At 34.2% G+C, this 21911-nt stretch overlaps 1 protein-coding gene across 1 annotated transcript; it reads right to left on the reverse strand.

Annotated features, from left to right (window-relative positions):
* Nucleotides 1–19258: 19258 nt before the first annotated feature.
* Nucleotides 19259–19612, reverse strand: LOC145689455 (uncharacterized). Its single transcript, XM_081763617.1, has one exon. It carries the CDS (start codon nucleotides 19610–19612, stop codon nucleotides 19259–19261), a length of 354 nt encoding a protein of 117 aa, XP_081619743.1.
* Between the last annotated feature and the right edge of the window lie 2299 nt (nucleotides 19613–21911).

Consider the following 21911-nt stretch of genomic DNA (forward strand, 5'->3'; position numbering starts at 1 on the left):
TCTTGTCTTATGAGCCAATTACTCAGTATCAGTCAGCTCGTCCGCCTTCATATTAGAGTTCAGCGAAATGAAATTATGAAGATTTAATTTTTTCTGTTATTGAATATGGTCGATAACACAATTACGTCTGATCGGATTTGACGACAGTTATGATGTTATGATATCCGTTATGATAGGATATCCGAAGCTGTATGATATGATATACAATCTATTATCATACTCGAATATGTACTTTGGTTGCGAATGGTAATTGAGTGTTCTACAATGAAAACATTTATGCTATCCATATTCGGTGAGGAGTTTGAATTACACACACGCTTTCTTAATTTGATGCCAAGGATGTATAGCCAGGTTTATGTAGTGTTGTTAGGACCCATAGCTTCGAATAATATGTGGTGTTACCAGGAGTATCGGAACACCTTACCGTAAAAAGTACAATATTGGTAGATGTGTTAGCTTCCTGGGTAATCATTGCATTTCGATTCGACGCTACGACGGAGGAAACACTAACAGAAAACGAGCTTGCAGTGCTCTTTTTAAGTGCGGAGCTTACGTTCATATTGAAAATTTTTAGAATCATTAGCTATCTAATACTCCTGGCACCATCCCTATGCCAAACAGGATTATCATCTCTAAAGTAAATACACTTGTATTGGTTGCCTCATAAGGTTCAGTACGGAGATTTTCATGATAATAGTGCGCACAAATAACACCCATCTAATTTCGGGATATGTTGATCTGTCAGTAATGCTGAACCTTAAATCTCCGTAACGTAGCAGTTCGAGGCGTTAATAATCTACTTCTATAAATTACGAGCATTATCGCAAACTACAGTCTTCAACTTGTCTTCTCTACCTAAAGCTCAAAATCATATGATTCCTGCTCTTGCTATTGAAATTTGAAAATTATAATTGAAGTTCCTGTCCCATATAATTGGAAATAAATTTTCAAGAAGTTTAGTTTCTTCTAAAAAGTATTACATTAAAAACGCAAATAAATCACCTCAACAACGTATGAGTTAAGTTTTCATCAGCAAGAATCGGACAAGTTGCTTGATAAATTAATGGTTGTGATCTAAAATATATATTAAACACTTGCACATGGTCAGAGGTGTAGTGGCATAGGTTCTAAAAAATATTATATATTATAATATCATATAATATTTAAATGTGTAGAACACATTGTTGTTGAATATCGACGGTATATTTATAACTCAGTTAAAAACCTAAATTTTAAACAAACACCCGAATTGTGAATTACACATTTTATCTTCGTTACAGGTAACAACTAAACCTAAATTCTCATGTCTTGCATTAAATTCCCAAACAGTACTTGATACTGACCTCATACATACACGCTTTGGCTCATGTCTGACGTGCTGTTCACTCTTAACAGCGATCAGTAGGTAAGTGCTATAGTAGAAATGATATGGGAAATTTAATGTAATGTATTTTTTGTATTTTTTTACTTATTTCTGTAAGAAATATTTGTTATACACAATACTTTGCTACTAGAAATCCTGTCGATTATGGAAGAGAGCGAATGGTTTTATTTTGTTATAACATGATTTACAAGGTACATTCGCGAAGTGTTCCCTCGGGATTCATGTAAAACTGATTTCAATGCAAAGTTCTCCATGTCTCAATATGTATTGTACTAATTTTAGCGGCCCATACGGGTAATTTGCATATTTATGAGCATTCATATACCCGGAATTCAGTTATGCACTGCTATAACGTTCGGTCACAAAATTGCTTTTAGTTTCTTTAGATGTAACTGAACATGAATGTGGGCATATCCAAAACAAATTGGATCAAGTACTGTTTCTCTGACACGTGTTATCCACACCATCCTGGATCCGCCATATTGGATTCAGCTTTCGGTTTCTCAAGTGGGAGTAGGTGCATGTGATACATCAAATTCATACAAACTTTCTCGGAAATTCATTGGTGTAGTGAGTTTTATAGTAGCTTCTACCATTTGCGAGATACTACATGTTAAATCCCTGTAGGCACTTCGCGAATAGACATTGCAGAGTAATATCAGTTACCCTTACGTTTTTGATTTGATGTTGACAAATCAAAACAATTTCTAACTGGAAAATTACTGTAGGTATAAACAAACTATCTACAACATTGGTGTCATATTCTTATCACATTTCAGTGAGTGATTGTTTTTACTTCTATGTTATGCTATAACAAGAAAGTATTGTATTAAGAACAAAATGCCTAATGTAAATCTAGATACAAGATTTTGGTGAAGATCTACCATATCCTATTTACGTCCATGTCTCTGTATGTATGTACGTTCGGTAAACATTTCGTCAACAATAAACCACGTAAAAGATCACATATACATACGGGGTCTTGCACAACTTTTAATGGTTGAATTTGTGAAGTGCCTCACATTTAATATGCAATGTCTTGCAAATGGTAGAAGCTACCATAAAACTCACTACACCAATGAATTTCCGAGAAAACTTTGTATGAATTTGTTGTATCACATGCACCTATTCCCATTTGAAACACCAAAAGTTGAATCCAATATGTCGGATCCAAGATGGTGGCTGGTGTCGATAACGCGTGTCAGAGAAGCAGTACTTGATCCAAGTTGTTTTCCATATGCCTACATTCATGTTCAGTTACATCTAAAGAAACTAAAAGCAATTTTGTGACCAAGGGTTATAGTAGTGTATGAATTCCGGATATATGAAAGCCCATAAATATGCAAATTATCCTTATGGGCCGCTAAAATTAGTACAATACACTTTGGGCCGAGGGGAACGTTGCATTTAAATCAATTTTAGACGAATCCCGAGGGGAGACTTCGCGAATGTACCTTGTTAGACAAGCTAATTCAATATTTGGGAAATCTTACCCTATGTTATTTATTTATTCTTTACCGAATACAACCTAACAAATATAATATTCGAGTTATTACAAAGAAATATCTAGTTTATTCTATCGAAAGCTAATAACTGTTGGCTGGTTCATATAGAAAATAATATTTGTTTATGTAAAGATGGAAAACTATAATGTGGATTTAATCGTAACACTTTTATCCTAATTTTTTTCTGCTGGATTGCACTATAAGGGAATTAGTTTATTTTGAAAGATTAGTGAAAGACAAATACCCGCCATTCATATTTTTAAATATTTTTAACGTGTGATATCTTAGAAAAGACAGACAAACTCACAAATGTCGGTTCTTTTGAAATTTAATCTCGCTACGCTAAAAGGTAATTTATTTAATTCTTTATATGGAGTGCAGGGACTATAGTCCTGGAATAAGAGTTGTTGCTTAGTTTTTGCACATGAGTTTCACTTAACAAGGATCGGTGATACCGATTAAATCTGATCCGCATGCTGCTGATAGAAGTTTCCAGCAACAATTTAAGCAAGCAGGTTCTGTAAAGTGGTCGACTTTAGAATAACGAAATTGTGTTAAATCTTGGGATACGGATTACCATAGTGGAAATATATTTTACCTTGACATAATTAAGAATGCCAGAGCACGTTTCAGGGTAAAGGTCCCCAACAAATACTTCTAAGAAGTATGCAATATAGAAGCGAATTATAAAAAATATTTGAAATGAGTTCCATTCGTAACAGGAGACGTGAAACATAAACGAAACTGCTATCACAGGGCAATGTTGTATAAGTGCCTAGTCGTATGTTGCAAAGTTCTGGGAAATCAAGTAGACGATTATCCCAGGCAACAAGAATATCCGACAGAAGTGACGTGGCATATTGAAGTTTAATTTAAACTGTTCAAAACTATGGTTTTTCAGACACTTCAGCCTCCAAATTATGCGACATATCTTCGATATTATGAGTGTCTACAGGAAATCAAAATTGCATATAGTGAAATGGATCCTTTACTGTATTTCATGTCAGATGAAACATGTTTTCAGCTTTTAGGTAATGTTGATGCAACGGACAGAAGAACATGATTTTGACCGACAGAAGAAACGTGAACTCCAGAGAGTGTTAGCAAAGAAGAATGGATTGATCATCCTATGTGCTGGAATAGCACAAGGTCATGAATGATGGTTTTACATAAACCATCATTCATGGTCGTAAGATAGGCATTTCTTGTGCTGTGCCAGCACGTAGGATAATCAAGCCATTCTACTTTGTTGATATTACCAAATCAAATCTTTATTTGTAACATCTGTTTCTTCGAATTGTAAAGCAGTAAATGAGACTGATCAACATTACCCATTTTTAAACCAGAGGATGGAACAGTGCATCAAAAAATCATAGTATGAGTGCAGTGCGTAAAATACTCAGAGAGGAGAGGGCAGTATCAAAGGCATCTAGCATCGAAGTTCACCGGATCTTTAGACATGTGGTTCTTTTCTGGGTGAGGTATTTAAAGTAAGCTATGCAGAAATAATCCCATACGCTTGATGAATTGATACTAAACGTTTCTGACACCATAGAAAATGACAGATGAATCATGGATGCTTACAAACAATATGCTACGCCATCCTGACCTTTGTCTGCTCTAAGAAGGACATAACTTTCAATATTTATAAATTGACTTACAGTATAACGTAATTGTAATTTCGTGCTACACTATCCTGCTGTAATGTTGTAATGCAATGTAAAATGAAAATAGCATAACAACTTTAAACAAGCCTTTTAACTGTAAACAAATTACAAGAAACATTCAATTTTCATCTCTGAGATACTTTTCACTGCCGTCAAATGCACGAGCATACATATGTTGATTCACTCTAAGGTTGGTACTTTCTGGTTACAGCTTGCATAGTATTTATTTAAAAGTGTAGTCAGAAATTGAATACAATTTTGATAATATAATCTTTCAGATAATATCCACCATAGCTAAGAATTTATTAATGCATGGCATTGCTTTAATATTTATATACAAACTGCATCAGATTATAATGCAGAACGTTCTTCTAAATGTATCAAATTTTTATATATCAGATTAAAGGAAGTGCTAAGAGCCGATATAAACTTAAACCTTAAACTGAAATGTATGCCATGTCTCCATTACCTTCCTTAGAAATATGCATATGGTCAAATAATTGACATAAAGGCATTAAGTGTTAACTAGAATCTGACAATTTTAAAGCAAGAATTACATTTTGTTGCCGAGAATGATTTACTAATCACTTAAAAAACTTATAAACCTATTCAATATATATGTGTCTTAGGCAACGACTTCATATTTTTATCATTTCTAAGCACTGAAGCTACATGAGACGATACTAAGCTCAGTGTTAAATGTAACTACTGCACCGTAGGCAGTCGCCGTAGAGATTTTGCCTTCAATTGAACAGACTCAATGTGCAAACAGATCGTTCTTGTTAGCCTTAAGGCAAGAAAAGGAACGACAATTAATTCATATTATGTTTTATCTTACGTATCGTTTATTACTAGTCGCAATTAATTTTAAACTTTCACTAAAAGTGTTTCCTGTACTTTTATGTAAATCACGTATCAATTTGACTCCAAATATGGAATTTGTAAACACCAACGTTAGTATTTTCGACACTTCCTATGCTATACGAAGTGATCCGGAATATAATGTTCTGCCTAAATAATATCATCTGTAATCCATCTAATACATCTAATACATCTATAATGTTCTAGATGCTATGCCATATGAGTGTTATCGTATGTGATTCTGAGCATAAAATGATTACATTTACATGTCTTCTACATGTAATGGGTTTTGCATGACATGTAGCTAACTTTTCTCCTTATGTTAAAGACATTAATATTCCCTAAAATATTTATGGCATAAGGGGTGCTTTCTTTCAAGCATACAAGTCACACCTCACACGAATTGTAATGGAATGAACTCCGAACGGTATACAGCGTAACAGAGTACTGCGGATGAGAGAAAAAAAAATGCATGTATACGTAGAAAATTTCCATAGGATATGTTGTGATGATGGACAACGTGCTACTTAATGCTGTGATTTTTGATGCAAATATAGGTAGAGATGATCATTTACACCTTGTGCGTCGAACATTGAATGAAAAGTTCGAATAATTATCCTTCTATATTCGTACGTTTCCAGTACAAGATGGCTTCCAACCACTGTACACAAGTTTTGAAAATTACATTGATATGCTTATCAAAACCGTTGAATTTGCCTTGTACATTTCATTACTTGATCTTCACGATCGCTGGACATTAACATTATAGTGTTTTTATGGAGTGGGATGAAGAACACCGCTTACAGCACAAAATGAATATCTGATAATCTACTAGTATGCATTATGGGCGCTGCTGACTTTGGAAAAGAAAAGATCCAACTCCTCCAAAGCTGAGCTCACCAGTAACATAGACTGTTAATGTGAAAGAATGCAAGCTGAGTGTAATTCTAAATATTTATTGCAAAAAGTTAGAATTATTTTATATTGCACATTGAATGAAATTAGATCACTCAGAAAATGTATGTACAAGTTTCGTGAGTGTTCCAATTTCATTCAATATGCAATATAAAATTATCCTATGGATCAGTGACTATGTAGCTACATAATGTCCGGAATGTCTGCAAAGTTATGTTTTACATTTTTTTTTACAAATGTCCTTATATTGCCATGTTGTCAGCGAGACTGCTACATCACAATGTTTGTCATTTGAATGTTTTCTTCATTACCATTTGCGTGATGTAAGAATTATATCCTTACAGCAAATATGACATATTTTGTCAATATTTTACAAAATAGTCTCAATTTTCAAGCTTCAAGAGCAAAAGACTTAACTGGTTTCACGCTACAACCAATATAAACAAAAGGCATGTATATAGGAACAGTTTCTCTCAGGTCCACACCCAACCACCTTTCACAGTTACTCGATTTTAATCTGAATCACTGTATATAAAAATTCAAACATTCCAATATATTTTTAATCAGCTATTTTTTTTACATTATATTTATTGCAGATATGGTTATGAATATGGAGAGAGATTAGCAGAGGAAACACATGTCGAGCATGTTGATATTTCGCCAGCGACAGGCCTTGTCTCTCTAGGACTTGGAAATAAAGTAAAGTATATTTATTATTATTATTATTATTATTATTATTATTATTATTATTATTATTATTATTATTATTATTAATAATAATAATAATAATAATAATAATAATAATAATAATAATAATAATAATTGCAATAACAATGGTGAAAGCAATATAATAAAGTACTCAACCTGAGAAAAGTACGTATTATACAAAGTATATCCTGAACAAAGACACTAAAGGTTAAGGGACTGAGAAATACTACTGGTAAGATAACTGAAGCCATACCTTTCTGTTAAAAATGTAGAGAAATGGAAGTTATGGGCTTGGAAAGTTACATTATACACGGCAACTCTAAATTCCGTGGGAAGGTATGATATAGTCCCTCGTGTTCTATTCGTGGTCAAGTTTCCTCTCTTGAATCGTAGTTACTTTTGAAAGGTAATTTCTGGCAGTAGAAACTCATAACTGGTAGAGGTTCATAATCTAGTCAACAAATAAACAAGAAATGGGTGCGACTATTGTTCTCTGTGTTCTCGAAGATCCTCCTTGGTACCAAGTTGTATGGTATATCAAAATTTACTGAAATATTGTGTGTACTTTTCCTTCAGTCTGTAGCCATGTATCAGATAAATTGAGTAAGAACTAGCGAAAAGTCACTTTCTTACGATTCACTAATCCAAATCAGCAATTACTTACACGTATTTGGAATCTTTTTCCATAGGTTGGAAGTCAATACCAATAAGATAATATGGAGTAAACTTCCTTTGCTATAATGTATTGCCGTATGTACCATAAATGTTTGCTTCTTTTAAATATCTAATTTTTACTCAGAATACTACTACATATCCTTTGATAGAATATGTAAATTCTATTGTGATGCAACAGTTGAATGAATACTTAACTTTTCTTAATGAGTTCAATCCTAGTAATATTAATGATTGAAAATCGTCCTGTATGCTTTCTACGACGTTAGTACAATTATACTAACTTGCAAATTCTACTAAATTTGTCACATAATAGGAGTTTCAAACACAATCTATAAAGAATTTTAAATGATTCTAAAACGATAGATTCGTACGTTATCTATATTTAATACAAGATTTTAAATGAAATTAGTGTTCAAACGCGAACAAATTAGAGTGAGGAGAGTCGCGATGTTGCAGCTTGTACATAATTCGAAAGTCCCTCTGAGTATCGATTATATGATTACTACATGTGTAATAAAGCATTATGCCAAAATGTTCAGACTAAAATGTGACAATTCATTCAAGAGGGCACTATTGTGAAACCAGATGTTATCATTTCATAAATGGATTAATGTGAACATCCTCAAATGTTCTTTTTCCATATTATACCATGCATTTAAATAGCACTGTTTGAACGGATGTAATAAATCCTTTACTTTCAGTTATACGTACATTATGCATCATCTGTAAAGTTCAAATGGCTCATTTATTCCCTTTAAGGAGAGTTTCGGAGTCATGAATTTTTAATCTTCATTGATAAGATATATATTTCGTTCTAAAACCTCAGATTTTCTCGTACTGTAAGAGGAACATAATAATGTAAATAGATATAATTTCACCACTACAATTTTGTTGAAAAAGTACACGAAGAAACCTTATAGCTTCAAAAAAATAGTACCTAAACTAAAGATTGTGTGGTGTCCGTGTTAAGAGCCGATGAAGTATATAACGAAACACTGTTAGGAGAAAGCGAAAGCGGATCTAATAGGCAAGTTCCCTCGTGAGAGAAGTGTTCACATTGCAGTTTTTCAGCAGAAAATCGAAAGCTTGTGTTGTTCAAGCAGCAAATAAGACGATTTCGTTCAACTTAAAACTTCGGTATAATTTGGAAGGTATCTAAAAAGGAAATACAAAACAAGGTTGTCGACCAACTCAGATACACTGAATGTACGATGGAATACTGTTTACTTTAGCACTAAAGAGTGAGACACGGAGGGCATTACTCTCAAGAATACAGTTTTTCTCCTGATATATATTAAATACAAGTCCAACAAGAGCTTCGAAGTAATATCCACCCGGAAAATTGTTTGAGCTCCGAAATATGTCCACAAAGACTTCACGCATCAAACTGCGTTAAAATTCCATAAAACCAATTATATAATCCAGTATGCGTTCTACGGCGTAGAGTTAGGTACTGAATTCTACTAACTCTTTCACATTATAGGTGCTTTAAAACGATGTCTCAAGGTTCGTAAATGTTTGTAAAATGGTCATACTTATGTGTTCAATATGTTAATATAAGATTTCGTGATTTTTGAATTTGTGCAAAAGATGTGCAAAAGATTACTACGAAAATAAGTGGGAAGTCAAGGTACGTTTACATCAAGCTTGTTTCAGGATGTAGATTGTAGAAAAACTGGAGCAGTGAACTCTAGTGAGGAAGGAGATATTTGGCTATGTTTTATATTACATTTTACACCAAACATTTTAAAGTCATCGTGCGTTCCCTCGTTGGTAGGTCTATATGAACTTTAGATAGATGAAAATAATATGGCATGCCAGACACATTTGTATCTCAAGGGAATATGTTTTTTCCAATAATATTTGTCTCATATAGACAGTAAATATAAGCATATAAGATATTTATTACTGTATAATGTTTCAAGAAAAAGACCCCCACTTTAGATTGATGTTAGAATAATGGAACAAAATTGCTCATATCAAAGCACACGCTTTCGTGCCTGGTGTTCCAATAATGGAACATGGCATATTTTCAAGGTCATCAACATTACATATCAAACAAATATACTGTGGGTCTTTCTTCATCCTAAGGACCCAAACAATGAAGTTTTAACTAAATCGGAGAACAGAAAAGAAGTTAGGCCAAAGAGGGTTAAAACGATCTCTCAAGGTTTTTGAATGATTGTAAAATGGTCATTCTTACGTCTTCAATATTTTAATACAAGATTTCCAACTAAATTAGTGATGGTATGCAAAACCCACTTCAAATCGGAAAGAAGTGTAACAAGGTCCTAACAATGAAAGGACGTTTTTTTTTAATTTTTCATTCTAGATTATCAGGATTTTTTATGGTTTGAGTTTTGAATTTTTTGTAGTAAAGTGAAAAAAGTATCTTGTGTTGCAATACTACGTCGGAGCGTTAGCAAGTATTTAATAAACTACTCTCCAGCAATCCAATAGACATTCGGCCACGCAATGATCAATATGGATGCAGTGTGATAGAGAAAACAATAGAAGCAACAGTAAACCGTCAATACAAAATACAAAACATGGCCTCCCAAGAAAAAAATTAACTGAGGAACCTGAATTTAAAAGTATGCGAAAAAAGAAAATAAAAAAGGAGAATTATAATCACAAAATAGTATAGATGCAATAATCACCAATCGTAAGCAAAGAAGAACAAAGACAAATGCCACACTTTTTTTTTAACGTTTTTAATGTTTACTTTTCGTATTAAGTTCTTTAAGCTCAAAATAGGAAAGAAACATTAATCTCAAACACAAACACAGCGGAATCGTGCACATTTATATAAATCATAGAAAATGGATTTGCTATCCTCATCAAAACAAACGATACTCATTTGTAGGTTCTACTGTGGTGTTAGTATATGAGAGAACAAGCAAAACATGTGCAAATTTAAGGTGATATAAGGTGGTCCAGAAAGACCAGCAGGTGAAGGGTCCGTCTCTGCTTCATCATTTCCCTGCAACGAGGTTCAATTATCTTAAAGGGAAGTATATGTTTATTTAATATAATTATTTAATGACATAGTTAGTAAGACTGGGTTCGCAGCCGAAACTAATGAACGTTTGTTAAAAGCAGAGTGATTTAAGTCTCCTAGTAAGGCTCTTGTCTCGTATGTGTTTTTTAAATATTTTTTCGTCCATTATTGTCTTCGTCAGTTAGTTCAAAGCTCTGAGATTCTACACACTAACGACTACTCTTGAACTCTAATTTAGGTTTACGTTTAAAGATAGTCATCCGTAATTATTTCATGGTATTTACATGATGATATATTGTTATTACCAGAACAATATATCAATATTCAGTATTCACTTAATATTAAATATTAACTCATTAGCCAGTAACCCTTGCTTGTGATACACTTAAACAAATATAGTATTAATACTTAATTCTAGAAGCATTTGAAATTGACTATTTAATAATTATATTAAAAGCGTTAAAAATGCTGTCAAAGCAACTAATAACTATCCTAGTGAAATACATTATTTTGTAGGAGGTTGGCATTCACATTGAATATCATGTAGAAAAATATAATTAATTTATATTACTTCAACAAAAGTAACAGACTGAAATGGTGATATACAATGTCCATTCAATAAATAACCTGAAAATTTGTGTAAAAACAGCAAACTTCGACAAAGTTTGCAATGCTTTGTAATTTTTGAGGGGTGTCCTAGAATTATTATAAGATGGATTTACCAAGCCTGCTTTGCGAACGGGATGCTGGAAGTCAGTGAAACAAGATGGCGGCTTCCTTGCAGATTTCCACCAACGTGGAGCACCGGAATGTAAATAGATTTGTTAGCTGAAAGATTGATACCAATCGAAATTCACCGTACGATGGAAGTGCAACATGATGAAAGTGTTTAGAGTGGAACACAAATTTCCGAGTGGGCAGATAAGTTCAGACCGGGTGTAAAAGTGTGGAACATTCGTCACACCTAGGACGCCCAATCTGTGCAGTCAAGGAAACGAGAGTTGATGAGCTAGTAAGGGAAAACAGATGTATTGCAGTGAGTTATATTGCAGCGAAGATGAACACCAATGCCCATCATAATGTCCCTGATGTACTGATGTTCAAGAAAGTGTATACGAGGTGTGTTCCAAAACACTTGATATCATAAATGAAAGAAAGATACATGGATGTGTGTAGGGAAATTTCTTGGGATGAAAGGGAGGCATTTTTTACCGTGCATTAACGGGAAATGAAACTTCGTTACTTTTTTACAAACCTGAACAAAGCAGCCTCAAATGGAGTAGCGACATTCTTCATCTCCAAAACACTAGAAGGTGCGAACTGAAAGAAGTGCTAGTAAGGTTATCTTGACTTGGTTTTGTTAACATAAGGGAGCAATTCTTGAACATTAAGTGCCTAGAGGTCAAAATGTAAACATTGCAAAGTACGCAAACTTTATGAGTGAAACTCTAAAACGAGGAATTTTGAGGAATCTGTGTGGACTGGTGTCAAGTGGGGTTCTCTTATTTCAAGCAGTGTGACTACCGCTAAGTATTTTCGTACTAGACCTAGTACCTTTTATAATATGTTAGTGTTCTAGTACGTTTAACAACAAACATAGTACTTTTCTTCTCCTCTTCTTTTCTCATAAATACATTCGGGAGAGAAAAAGAAATCTCATGAATATTTGGCAATTTACGAAAATTTTACTGTTAAGAATGTTGGGGGTAACACATCCATTTCAATTGATTTTGTGCTGTAATTTATAGTTCATTCTATTGGGGAAAATAGGAAGTGTAATCATTTCAAAGAACGAAGGGATAAAACTAATAAATGATCACAGTAAAGAATATTACGTATTTGGTGATGCGTTTCAGCAGTAGGCTATTACCCTAACAGCACAATTACATACCAGGTATATGCCTATCATGTTCCCTCAGGTACATGGGAATGCGCCCAGTATGTGACTTATATACTTCTGAGAAAGAAATCACATGGATGGGAAGCGATAGTCACAGTCTATGTCCGCCCAGAGGCACATGCCTGACATGTACCTGGGGAACGTACCTAATATGTTCTAGGTATGTTCCCCATGCCGTAAGCGTCAATGAACCACAAAATTACTCCCCCAAAATATGTTAAATCGCCTATAGTCGTAATGTGTTTACATTAACGTGAGTCTAAACAACAGTTTAAACAACTAAAAAATGTAGGTCTACCTTAGGGTAGGCGCGAACCACCAACCTTTAGATTACTATCCGCGTGCTCTTCTGACTTAGCCAAAGAGGCGATGAAGACAACGCCGCTTGTAGGGGGATAAATTATTGAGGTCTTTTCCATTCGGCTAATCAGAGTGCTTCTTTAACCGCAAATATTCGACTATAACCGTTTGGAATCAGATAAAATCTGCTCGCCATGTAATTTTTTTTAACAAATTGACGAGTATCTATTTACTTTATTTCATGGTCCTTCCATATTCACCTTCAAATGATTGGCGACAGTTGCCATCAAATAAAGTTGATGCGTTTATTGCTTCTAGTAGACAATCGCTTTGAAAAATAAGCAACAAATGCATCAAATGTGGGAGATGAATTTAGAACACTTAAATGGCGAATGCCTAGCAAATCTTGTGCTGTTACAGTATCTGAAAAAATATGTACCTAAGGCACGTACCTAGAACATGACAGATACATGTCGCAGGTGACGACATAAAAACAAATGACTGTCAGAGTGAGAAACTGAGCCAGTTATATAAATGCTATATTTGTGGTAGATAGTTGCAAATATCAATTAGGTGTAACATATACCTAAAAATGTAGGTAGCTGAAGTACATACTTGACACATGAATATCATATGTGCCAAGTGTTGGGTACCTAAAAAGTAGCTGGGACAACTAAATGGCACATGCCTGGCACATCTTGTACTGTTAGGGCAAGGAATTAAAACTCGATTTTCTTAATACGTTCATTTTATGGTATTTCTTGTTTTCTCCTAACATCCTCATATTTGTCATACTTGTGTTACTTTAATGGTTTTACGGCGAGTTCTAATACGCTAATTCAGCAGGGATTCCGTCAAGAATTTTAGTTAGTGGGAGTAATGTCAACATTGGGAGGTTATAAGTGGTTTGCACTTTTGGATCGAATTTTGATTGTAAAAAAATAAAGTTGGGGTTCTTTCAAGAATGTGGGGTCACTTCCACACCCACAGGGGCAAGCAGCGGCCGGAAACCTAATAAGATATTAATTTCGTAAAATGTCATACATAGGGTAAAACGGGAGCAGATAAAATTTTAGTACATTTCTCCTAGATATAGTCCTCTTTTTCTGCATAGGTTATTACGAAATATTTTTGCTGGTGGTCACACTGGCTTCCATATAGTTCAAGGGTACACAGTGCTAGAATCACTTTATATATAATCGAAGTTCTGAATTTCGTTTCCTTGGCTCACTCCCGTCTTTCCCGTATCTGTCGTCTTCAGATTATCATATCTTTAACCCACTGAAAAAAGCTCTTATTGGCTGAAGGTTCACTGATGACATGTCCAGGCAGTAGTACATGACAAGTTACGCACAAGTTCATACCATTTCTTTGCACGTGGAATTGAGAAGCTTGTCCAGTGCTACCATAAGTGTGTAGAAGTTGAGGAGGATTACGTTGAAAAATAAGTGCTATTTTACATTCTAGTAATATTTTTTTCTAATAACCCGTTTCTTTATTGAATTACCCTTGCACAATAGTTAAAGCATTCTTTGTGGCGATATTATTATTTTATCATTCGTGTATTATGGCATTCATGATTTTTTTTGCAATATTTCTAATCCATGAAAATACTATAGCAGTCTACGTTAAAGATTGTAAGTAGAAATATCGAAAATGTTTAGTAGTTAAAGTATGAATTGCTATTTATGTTACTGATTTGACAAATGATGGTAGTCAAAACGATAAAGGCTACAGGAATAGCCCAACAAAAGTTTAAAAGGTATGTTTCATTACAAAGAGTAAGTTTGTTTTATTAACATTATCCAGTAACAAAATAAACATACGATTATAAAATATAGATCAAATTTTATTTCTTCAAGCTTTAAAGGCTAAAACTGCATATTAATCTTAATAATATATTAACTATATTTATTTTATGTCTGTTTTGAGAATTTTCTGACATGATCGTGGGTTATGTGGGGTTGTGTTGGATAGCATTGTATCACTAGGTTTCCACGGATCTGTTCTGTTTTCTCTTGCATATTACTTCAATCAATTTCTTCACTCATATTCACATTCTTAATCATCCGCTTTATAAAGACCCTCTCCCCCTAACCGCACCAAACGAATCCAAATCGAGAGCTACAACAAAAAAATGAAAAAAATTAACAATCGATTTAAACTCGTGCAGCAGATCCGAAAGAAGGTTCTTGATGGAACAGATACATCAACTCAAGTCGCTACGTTTGCTAGTCCAAATTTATATTCCTTGTGAATACGCTTAACACAATGCACAAATGTAAATCAGGTAATAATTAATAATAATAAATAATGAAAAGCCAAAATTCAAATTTTAAAAAACAAACTTCATTATAACAAAAAGGTGGTTGTCTATATACATTAATACGTTAGATTACTCTATATACGCAATACAACAATAACAACAAAAAAAGATTATAAAAAATAATATCAATAACCCGCAAAATTATTCGCAATTGATTTAAAAATTTAACTATTCAATTCAATTAATCTCGATTCAAAAGCTCGATAGTTAAATTCAATCGCAAAGTCAAACTGAAATTTCGGTACCTCAAAATTTTTTAATACTGAATTCATCCAAATATAACGTCCAAAGTTAAAAAGAAAATCCTCGAAGTAATTGAGAAAAAATTTAATAATTTAATTAATCTGAAACTTATGAGTATTTGCTATATTTACTCAATCCGAAAGTTTATTCAGATAAATTCTTCCTTCAATAACATGTAAAATTCTCGATGTTGAGTCAATACCTATAGTACGAATACTTTTGCTACCGACTGTACCTAATTTTCTTGGCGACATCGAAACTCTCAAAGCTAATCATATGTAGTTCATTTCATTCAATCTACAATATACATATTAAGCAAAACTTGTTACTGAAATTATACCTAGTCCAATTATTTTTAACACGACTGTACAAAGTTCAAGAAATATACTAAAATATCAAAAGATGAAAATTATTATTTCTATTATGACTAATCGTTTGAACATAAATAAATGTCTGCGCAATTAACCATCAATTTAAATATTCTTCGAATAGTTTTACTCTTCAGTGTACGTGCAAGAATTTTACTGGAAACCATTCAGCAAAAATAAGAATATATGCACGAATCAACGAGTCTTACTAAATCTATAATATAGAAACATATCCACAAGGAATAATCGTGAAACTTCGTTCGTATCTTTCAAACTACTTAGTAGCTGTTCTCCCGAATTACCATTCCACCAAATTGAAATAATCTGGGGAGGATTTATCTAAAACCTTCAACATTTCCCTACTATGGTAACTTAAATCGAATAAAAATAATGTCCTAGGTATAATGGAAAGTCAATGTTTTAATATTGGCCTGGGCTTCATCGACTTACAATAGAAACATCACAAGAAGCAAACGAACATATTGGTCAAAAGCGGCACTGATTACATAGATCCTTTTAGAAGACTCTCGCCAAAATTCAAACAGGAATAATTTTTGACTCACAAAAGAGTTCTTGACATACGAGTTTAGCTTCAAAAAGGCTTCCTGCATTAAAACCAAAGCAAGAAACTCTTTCGTTTCTCAGTTTCTTCTTTTCTTTCACAAATTTGACGTCCCACAGAAATGCAGTATTTATCCTTAGAGCAATAAAGCTCCACAAACTAACCAGATATAACTCTAAAGTTACCGTAATCAAAGATTACACTGGTTACTTGGATAAATTCCAAAAATAAGCGGGCACAAAATTGACATCCTTTGGTCCCCTGCACAACTCCTGCCTCGGGTCCTAATCTCCTGAAATTTTTAGCTTAAAAACGAAATAAGCTTAACAATATATCTTGCCACTGAGAAACTTGAATTAATTTCGAGGCACAGAACACTATACTCAACACTTTTCTTTCCTTCGGCAGTGATTCCCAATATACTCATTCCTCCTGTTTGACACTACTTGTGAATACACACACAGACATCAACACAAAGCAACTCGAGGAAGAAGATCCGTTCCATATTCAACACCAGGAGAAAGTATTCGGGCACAAGACTGACGCATAACACGAAGCCTATCAACCACGTGACGCGTAAGCTGACATGAATGGTTTCCATTTTTATTCTTGTATTCACGCATTCCCTACACTTTCTTTCTGCTTTTCTTTAAATTTTTAATTGATATATACAAAGATTAAACATGAGTTCTTAAAAGAGCTAACATGTTTTTAACAACACAGTTATACATGATGTTAATATCTATTCCCTTTTTTAATAATCTCTTGCTTCCCTTACGTCAACATCAAACTCATGGGACGAGTCCATCCATTCGTGGAATCGGGACATGTTCTCAAAGCGACTCGTTACATTCACTCCGCCGTAAAAAAAAATAGGAACATTCAAAAATTTTCCACCATCTAGCAAATAATATATCAATAGCTACAAAATACGAAAAAAACATATTAATATATGCAAAACAAATATATATACATAATTTCAATAAACACTATTTACAAGATTTAAGACAAATATCAATATGCAATATAATGAACTTCAGAACCAGTCTTAAGAAACAGTAATTTTTTGTTGAATCCGTGGCCACGGTTTTCAAATCGTACTAACAAGATTAAAGACCATTAAACAATATCAGTAAATATATACTTATAAGATTCCTTGCTATTACATATATTCAATTACTTAAATCATCTATTTCTTAACCATATTTTTTCTATCTCTTCTGCTGCAAATTCATTCTGACAATCTTACGTTCTTGGTTCACGATAAATCTTAACGTCAGACACGTGATTCCTTCTTTAAGAAGTCAAAGAATCATTCTCGTCAGAGACAAGAATGGTATTTGGTGTGAGGAATTTCCTGACTATATACGGCCCATGCCATTTGTCACTGAGAGCTTTGGATATACGATCCGTTAAAGAGGATTTAATGTGTACGGATTAAAACCTTATCTTCGATACTAAAAGTTACTCCTATTCTACGCTGCATCATGAGCTTCCTCCTATTATTCCAGCTTTTTTCCATATTGGCCAAAGCTTTCAGCCAAATATCTTGGGAAGACTTACCAGCGAGATCGGACTCACAGATGTTCCTTCGGATTTCCAAAGGGGTATAACTCGGACGTCAGTAAAAATCTTTGATGGGACACATCTTTAGCCCAGTGTGCTCGCTAATAATCAAAGTACACTTTAACTCTGGAATAAGCGTAGCCCATAAATGTTGCTTATTAGAAAAATAAGCTCTGACGGAGAATTTCAAGGTTTTTATGAATATTTCCGCAGCGTTACCACCTGGATGATATGGGGTCAATTTAATATGTTTAATTCCAAGCCCAAGTAGGAATTTCTTAAAATAATCAGAAAGGAAGATTGATATTGTCAGTTATTATCAAGGAACATTATCAGTTGATATTGTTTCTGGGAAGCCAACTCTATTGAAAATCTCAGTCATCTCACTCACTATAGATGTCTATGTTAAAGTTCTCAATTTCTCCAGTACCACAAAACTACTGGCATTATCAACTCCTATCAAGATAAACTTATATCCCCTAGAAGTGTGCAAAATTCCTATTATATCAAATATCCAATGTGCACCTACTCTTTTACTATACTCGGACACCTGAAGACCCATTTTCCTTTGATTCTGGTCAATTGATAATTGACACCTATGACAGGTCCTAACAAATTCCGTCACCTCCTCTTTCATTTTATCCCATGTAAAGCGTTTCGTCAGCTTTCTTAGAGTCTTATAAATCCCGGAGTTACCGCCAACCAATTTATCTTGGTGATAGTACTCCACTAAGACTCTTCGCAGGTAGGTCCTTAGGAATTACTATCTTATATGGGTTGAGGGCAGAATTAGTTCTCTTCGTGAGAATATGCTTATTAAGAATATATTGTGGAACAGAACACCACTACTAATTTTATCAATCAAAATTTTTAATTCTGGATCCTCCTTTTGAAGTTGATCGATCGGCTCCTTCACTAATGGAAGCCCCCATGAATACGCAAATCTCATATTATTATTAAAGGCAGCCAAACCCAGTGGACCATCAATAACGTTAAACTCAAAGGGGTTATAAACCCTTGTGAAAACATCGGCAACAAAATTATCGCTTGACCTTACATGTTTTATCTTAAAGGAAAATTGACAAAGGGTCTCGACGAGTGGTATGTACTTCAACAAACGTTTGGAATTATTTAAGATCCAAGTTAGCGACTTATTATCTGTCAAGACATCAAATTCACGAACCAAATAGTGTCTGAATCAGGAGATGGTTTTAACGAGACTTATGAACTCTATTTCGGTAATACTACGGTGCTTGTTTTCCTCCGATAATTTCTTACTATAGTAAGCGACGGGTTACATTTCCCCTTTGCTGTTCTCCTGAGACAGACAGCCCGCTATGCTTTTCCCAGATCCGTCGAAGTGTGAACCTCTTATTTAAATCCGGAGTCTTGAGTACTACGCTTTCCATCAAAATCTTTTTCAACTTATTTAAAATACTTTGATGTTCAGAAGTCCAGACAAATTTACTATTTGTAGACTTCAGTTCACTGAGAGGACCCATTATCTCTCGCATCTCAGATGCAAAATTAGCATAACAGCTAAGGAAACCAAGTATCTTCGTAAGGCATCTCCTATTACGAGGTGGAGGTATATTTTTTATTGCAGCTACTCTAGCTGGATCAATTTCCATCTGGTCGCCACAAGTTACATATCCTAGGTAATTAATTTTAGTATGAAAAAACATACACTTATCCAGCAAAACACTAACATTATATTTCCTAAATCGTTGTAATACCTTACGGATAGTTCCCTTGTGACTCTCTATATTATCAGAAGATATTAAGCCATCATCAAAAAAGATTTAACACCTTCATTCTCAAGATCTCCTAGTATTTTTTTGCATAACACGCGATAGGATGTTGCTACCTGTCTTAATACCTACAGGTACCCTAGTATATTGGTATAACCCTTTAAAGGTGACAATAGTTATGTCACATGAGTTATTATCCAATAACATTTGATTATAAACTTTCCTTAAATGAATTTTCGTGTGAAATCTGTTGTCTGCAAGCCCTGGTAAACATTCTTCAATGTTAGGAGATGGGTAAGGATCGTTAACAATAAGTTCATTCGCTTTAACGTAGTTTCCCACTATCCTAAAGATTTTATTTTTGTTCTTCACCTAAAGCAACTTCTCGCATAATTCGAGTGGTCAACCTCAACCAAAATTCGCTTATCAAGTCCCGGATTTGATCATCAACAATTTTCTCTTTATTTTTGGGAATTGGAAAGGAATTTTGCTTGAACAGCTTACTGTCAGACAAATAAAGCCTTAAAACGGAATCTTTAATACACCCAACGCGTTCTGTTATAACATCTGCATATTCATTGTTAACTGAGTCAATAAATGATTCAACGTCCGGACCCCGATAACTCCAGGTATCGTCATTTTTTTGGTTTTTCAACCTGTATGGATTCATGGTTTTTCACCTGTTCGGACTGATCAAGCCTTATTTTCCGACGAGGTAAATTCTCCGTCACGTACTTCTTGTTCCGATTTAAAAGAGTACGAAAATTTTCAGCTAATTCAACATCAGCATCTGAAGCTTCTGACGAACTACTCTTCACTTCTATTTCTTTAATTGGCATTGAACGTTGATGGACCAATGCGCCTTTGTCTTCTTCGTTTTTTGGGTTAACCTCTTCACATCGATTCAGCATCTTTTCGGAATGTTTCTTCTTCTTTTTCTTCTTCTTCGTCTTCTTTTTCTCGATAGTTGATAGATCTGAAGATTCTTTACAGACAGTGGAATTCTGTTTGTAATCCAACACAGACGAAGTACATCCATCCAATTGATGTTTTGCACTCGAACTATCAGCCTATCTTGGACGACCATCAATCTTTTCAGCTGACTCACGATTGGTTGAAATCATAGCTAAATCAACTGAAGTATCACTTCGATGGTTGATTGCATCACATTTCACTAAATCTTCAAGACTATCTAGTTCCTTCTTGACAACTGTAACTAGTTTCACTTCTTCCATTTTAGGATTGGCAACCACTGCGTCACTATGTCCCTTAGACAAGTTACATTCAATTAAATCTCGCAGTTCCAGAAGTTGCGAAGAATTCGGAGCGTTGATGGTTAACATCTGAGCTTGCAGTTGCTGTAAATCCAAGTCACACTGGACATCTTTTTCTTTGATCCCCATGGAAGATATATAAGCCCTGAAGAATAATGAATTTTGGCGCAAAGAGGCATTAGTGACCGAATTTTTAGAAGACGATTTATTCTGCGAAACCTTTCGCTGGCCACTACGATCACTGGATCTAAATCCATCACTAATATGTTTAAACACATCCCGTCGATTCAGAAGCCGTAACCTCTTTTCCCATTGTTCAAAATCATAAGTTTTATTATAGTCTAATATAGCAGACGTAGTGCGAAGAAATGACATTCCAAACAAACAATCACAAGGTAATTGTTTGAATACCTCGAAGATGACTGTTTGAAAATATCCCGATAAATTAATTGTAAGAACAATCTCTTCTTTGGTTACGAAGTTTAAACCCTAAGGAGCATTAACTGTTCTCTCTTCCACTTCGTCAACATATGTTTCGGAACCACAACGCCTGACCATATCAGTGGTAACGAGGTTGAAACTTGACCCCTCATCAACGCAAACACTAGTTAATATATTGTTCACTTTGCCAATAACAAACGTCGCAACAACTCCGTCCATTTCAGATGGAATTCTGTTAAATTTCTTATTAACTGCTTGATCCGACCAATTCTTATTAGATGAACGAAACCCTGAAGCAATCGATGTCCTAGACATCTCATTCATTGAATTGAGTTTTACATTTTGAAACGATTTATCTCTATTATCTTTTGTCTTAATATCTCGAGATTACGAACTATTACTCGATAATACCATATTTTGTTTACCTTTGTTAATCCAACAATATCGGTTATATTCCAATTGTT

Source organism: Thermobia domestica, chromosome 7 (genome assembly GCF_964235325.1).
Source record: "Thermobia domestica chromosome 7, izTheDome1.hap1.1, whole genome shotgun sequence".
Taxonomy (NCBI): domain Eukaryota; kingdom Metazoa; phylum Arthropoda; class Insecta; order Zygentoma; family Lepismatidae; genus Thermobia; species Thermobia domestica.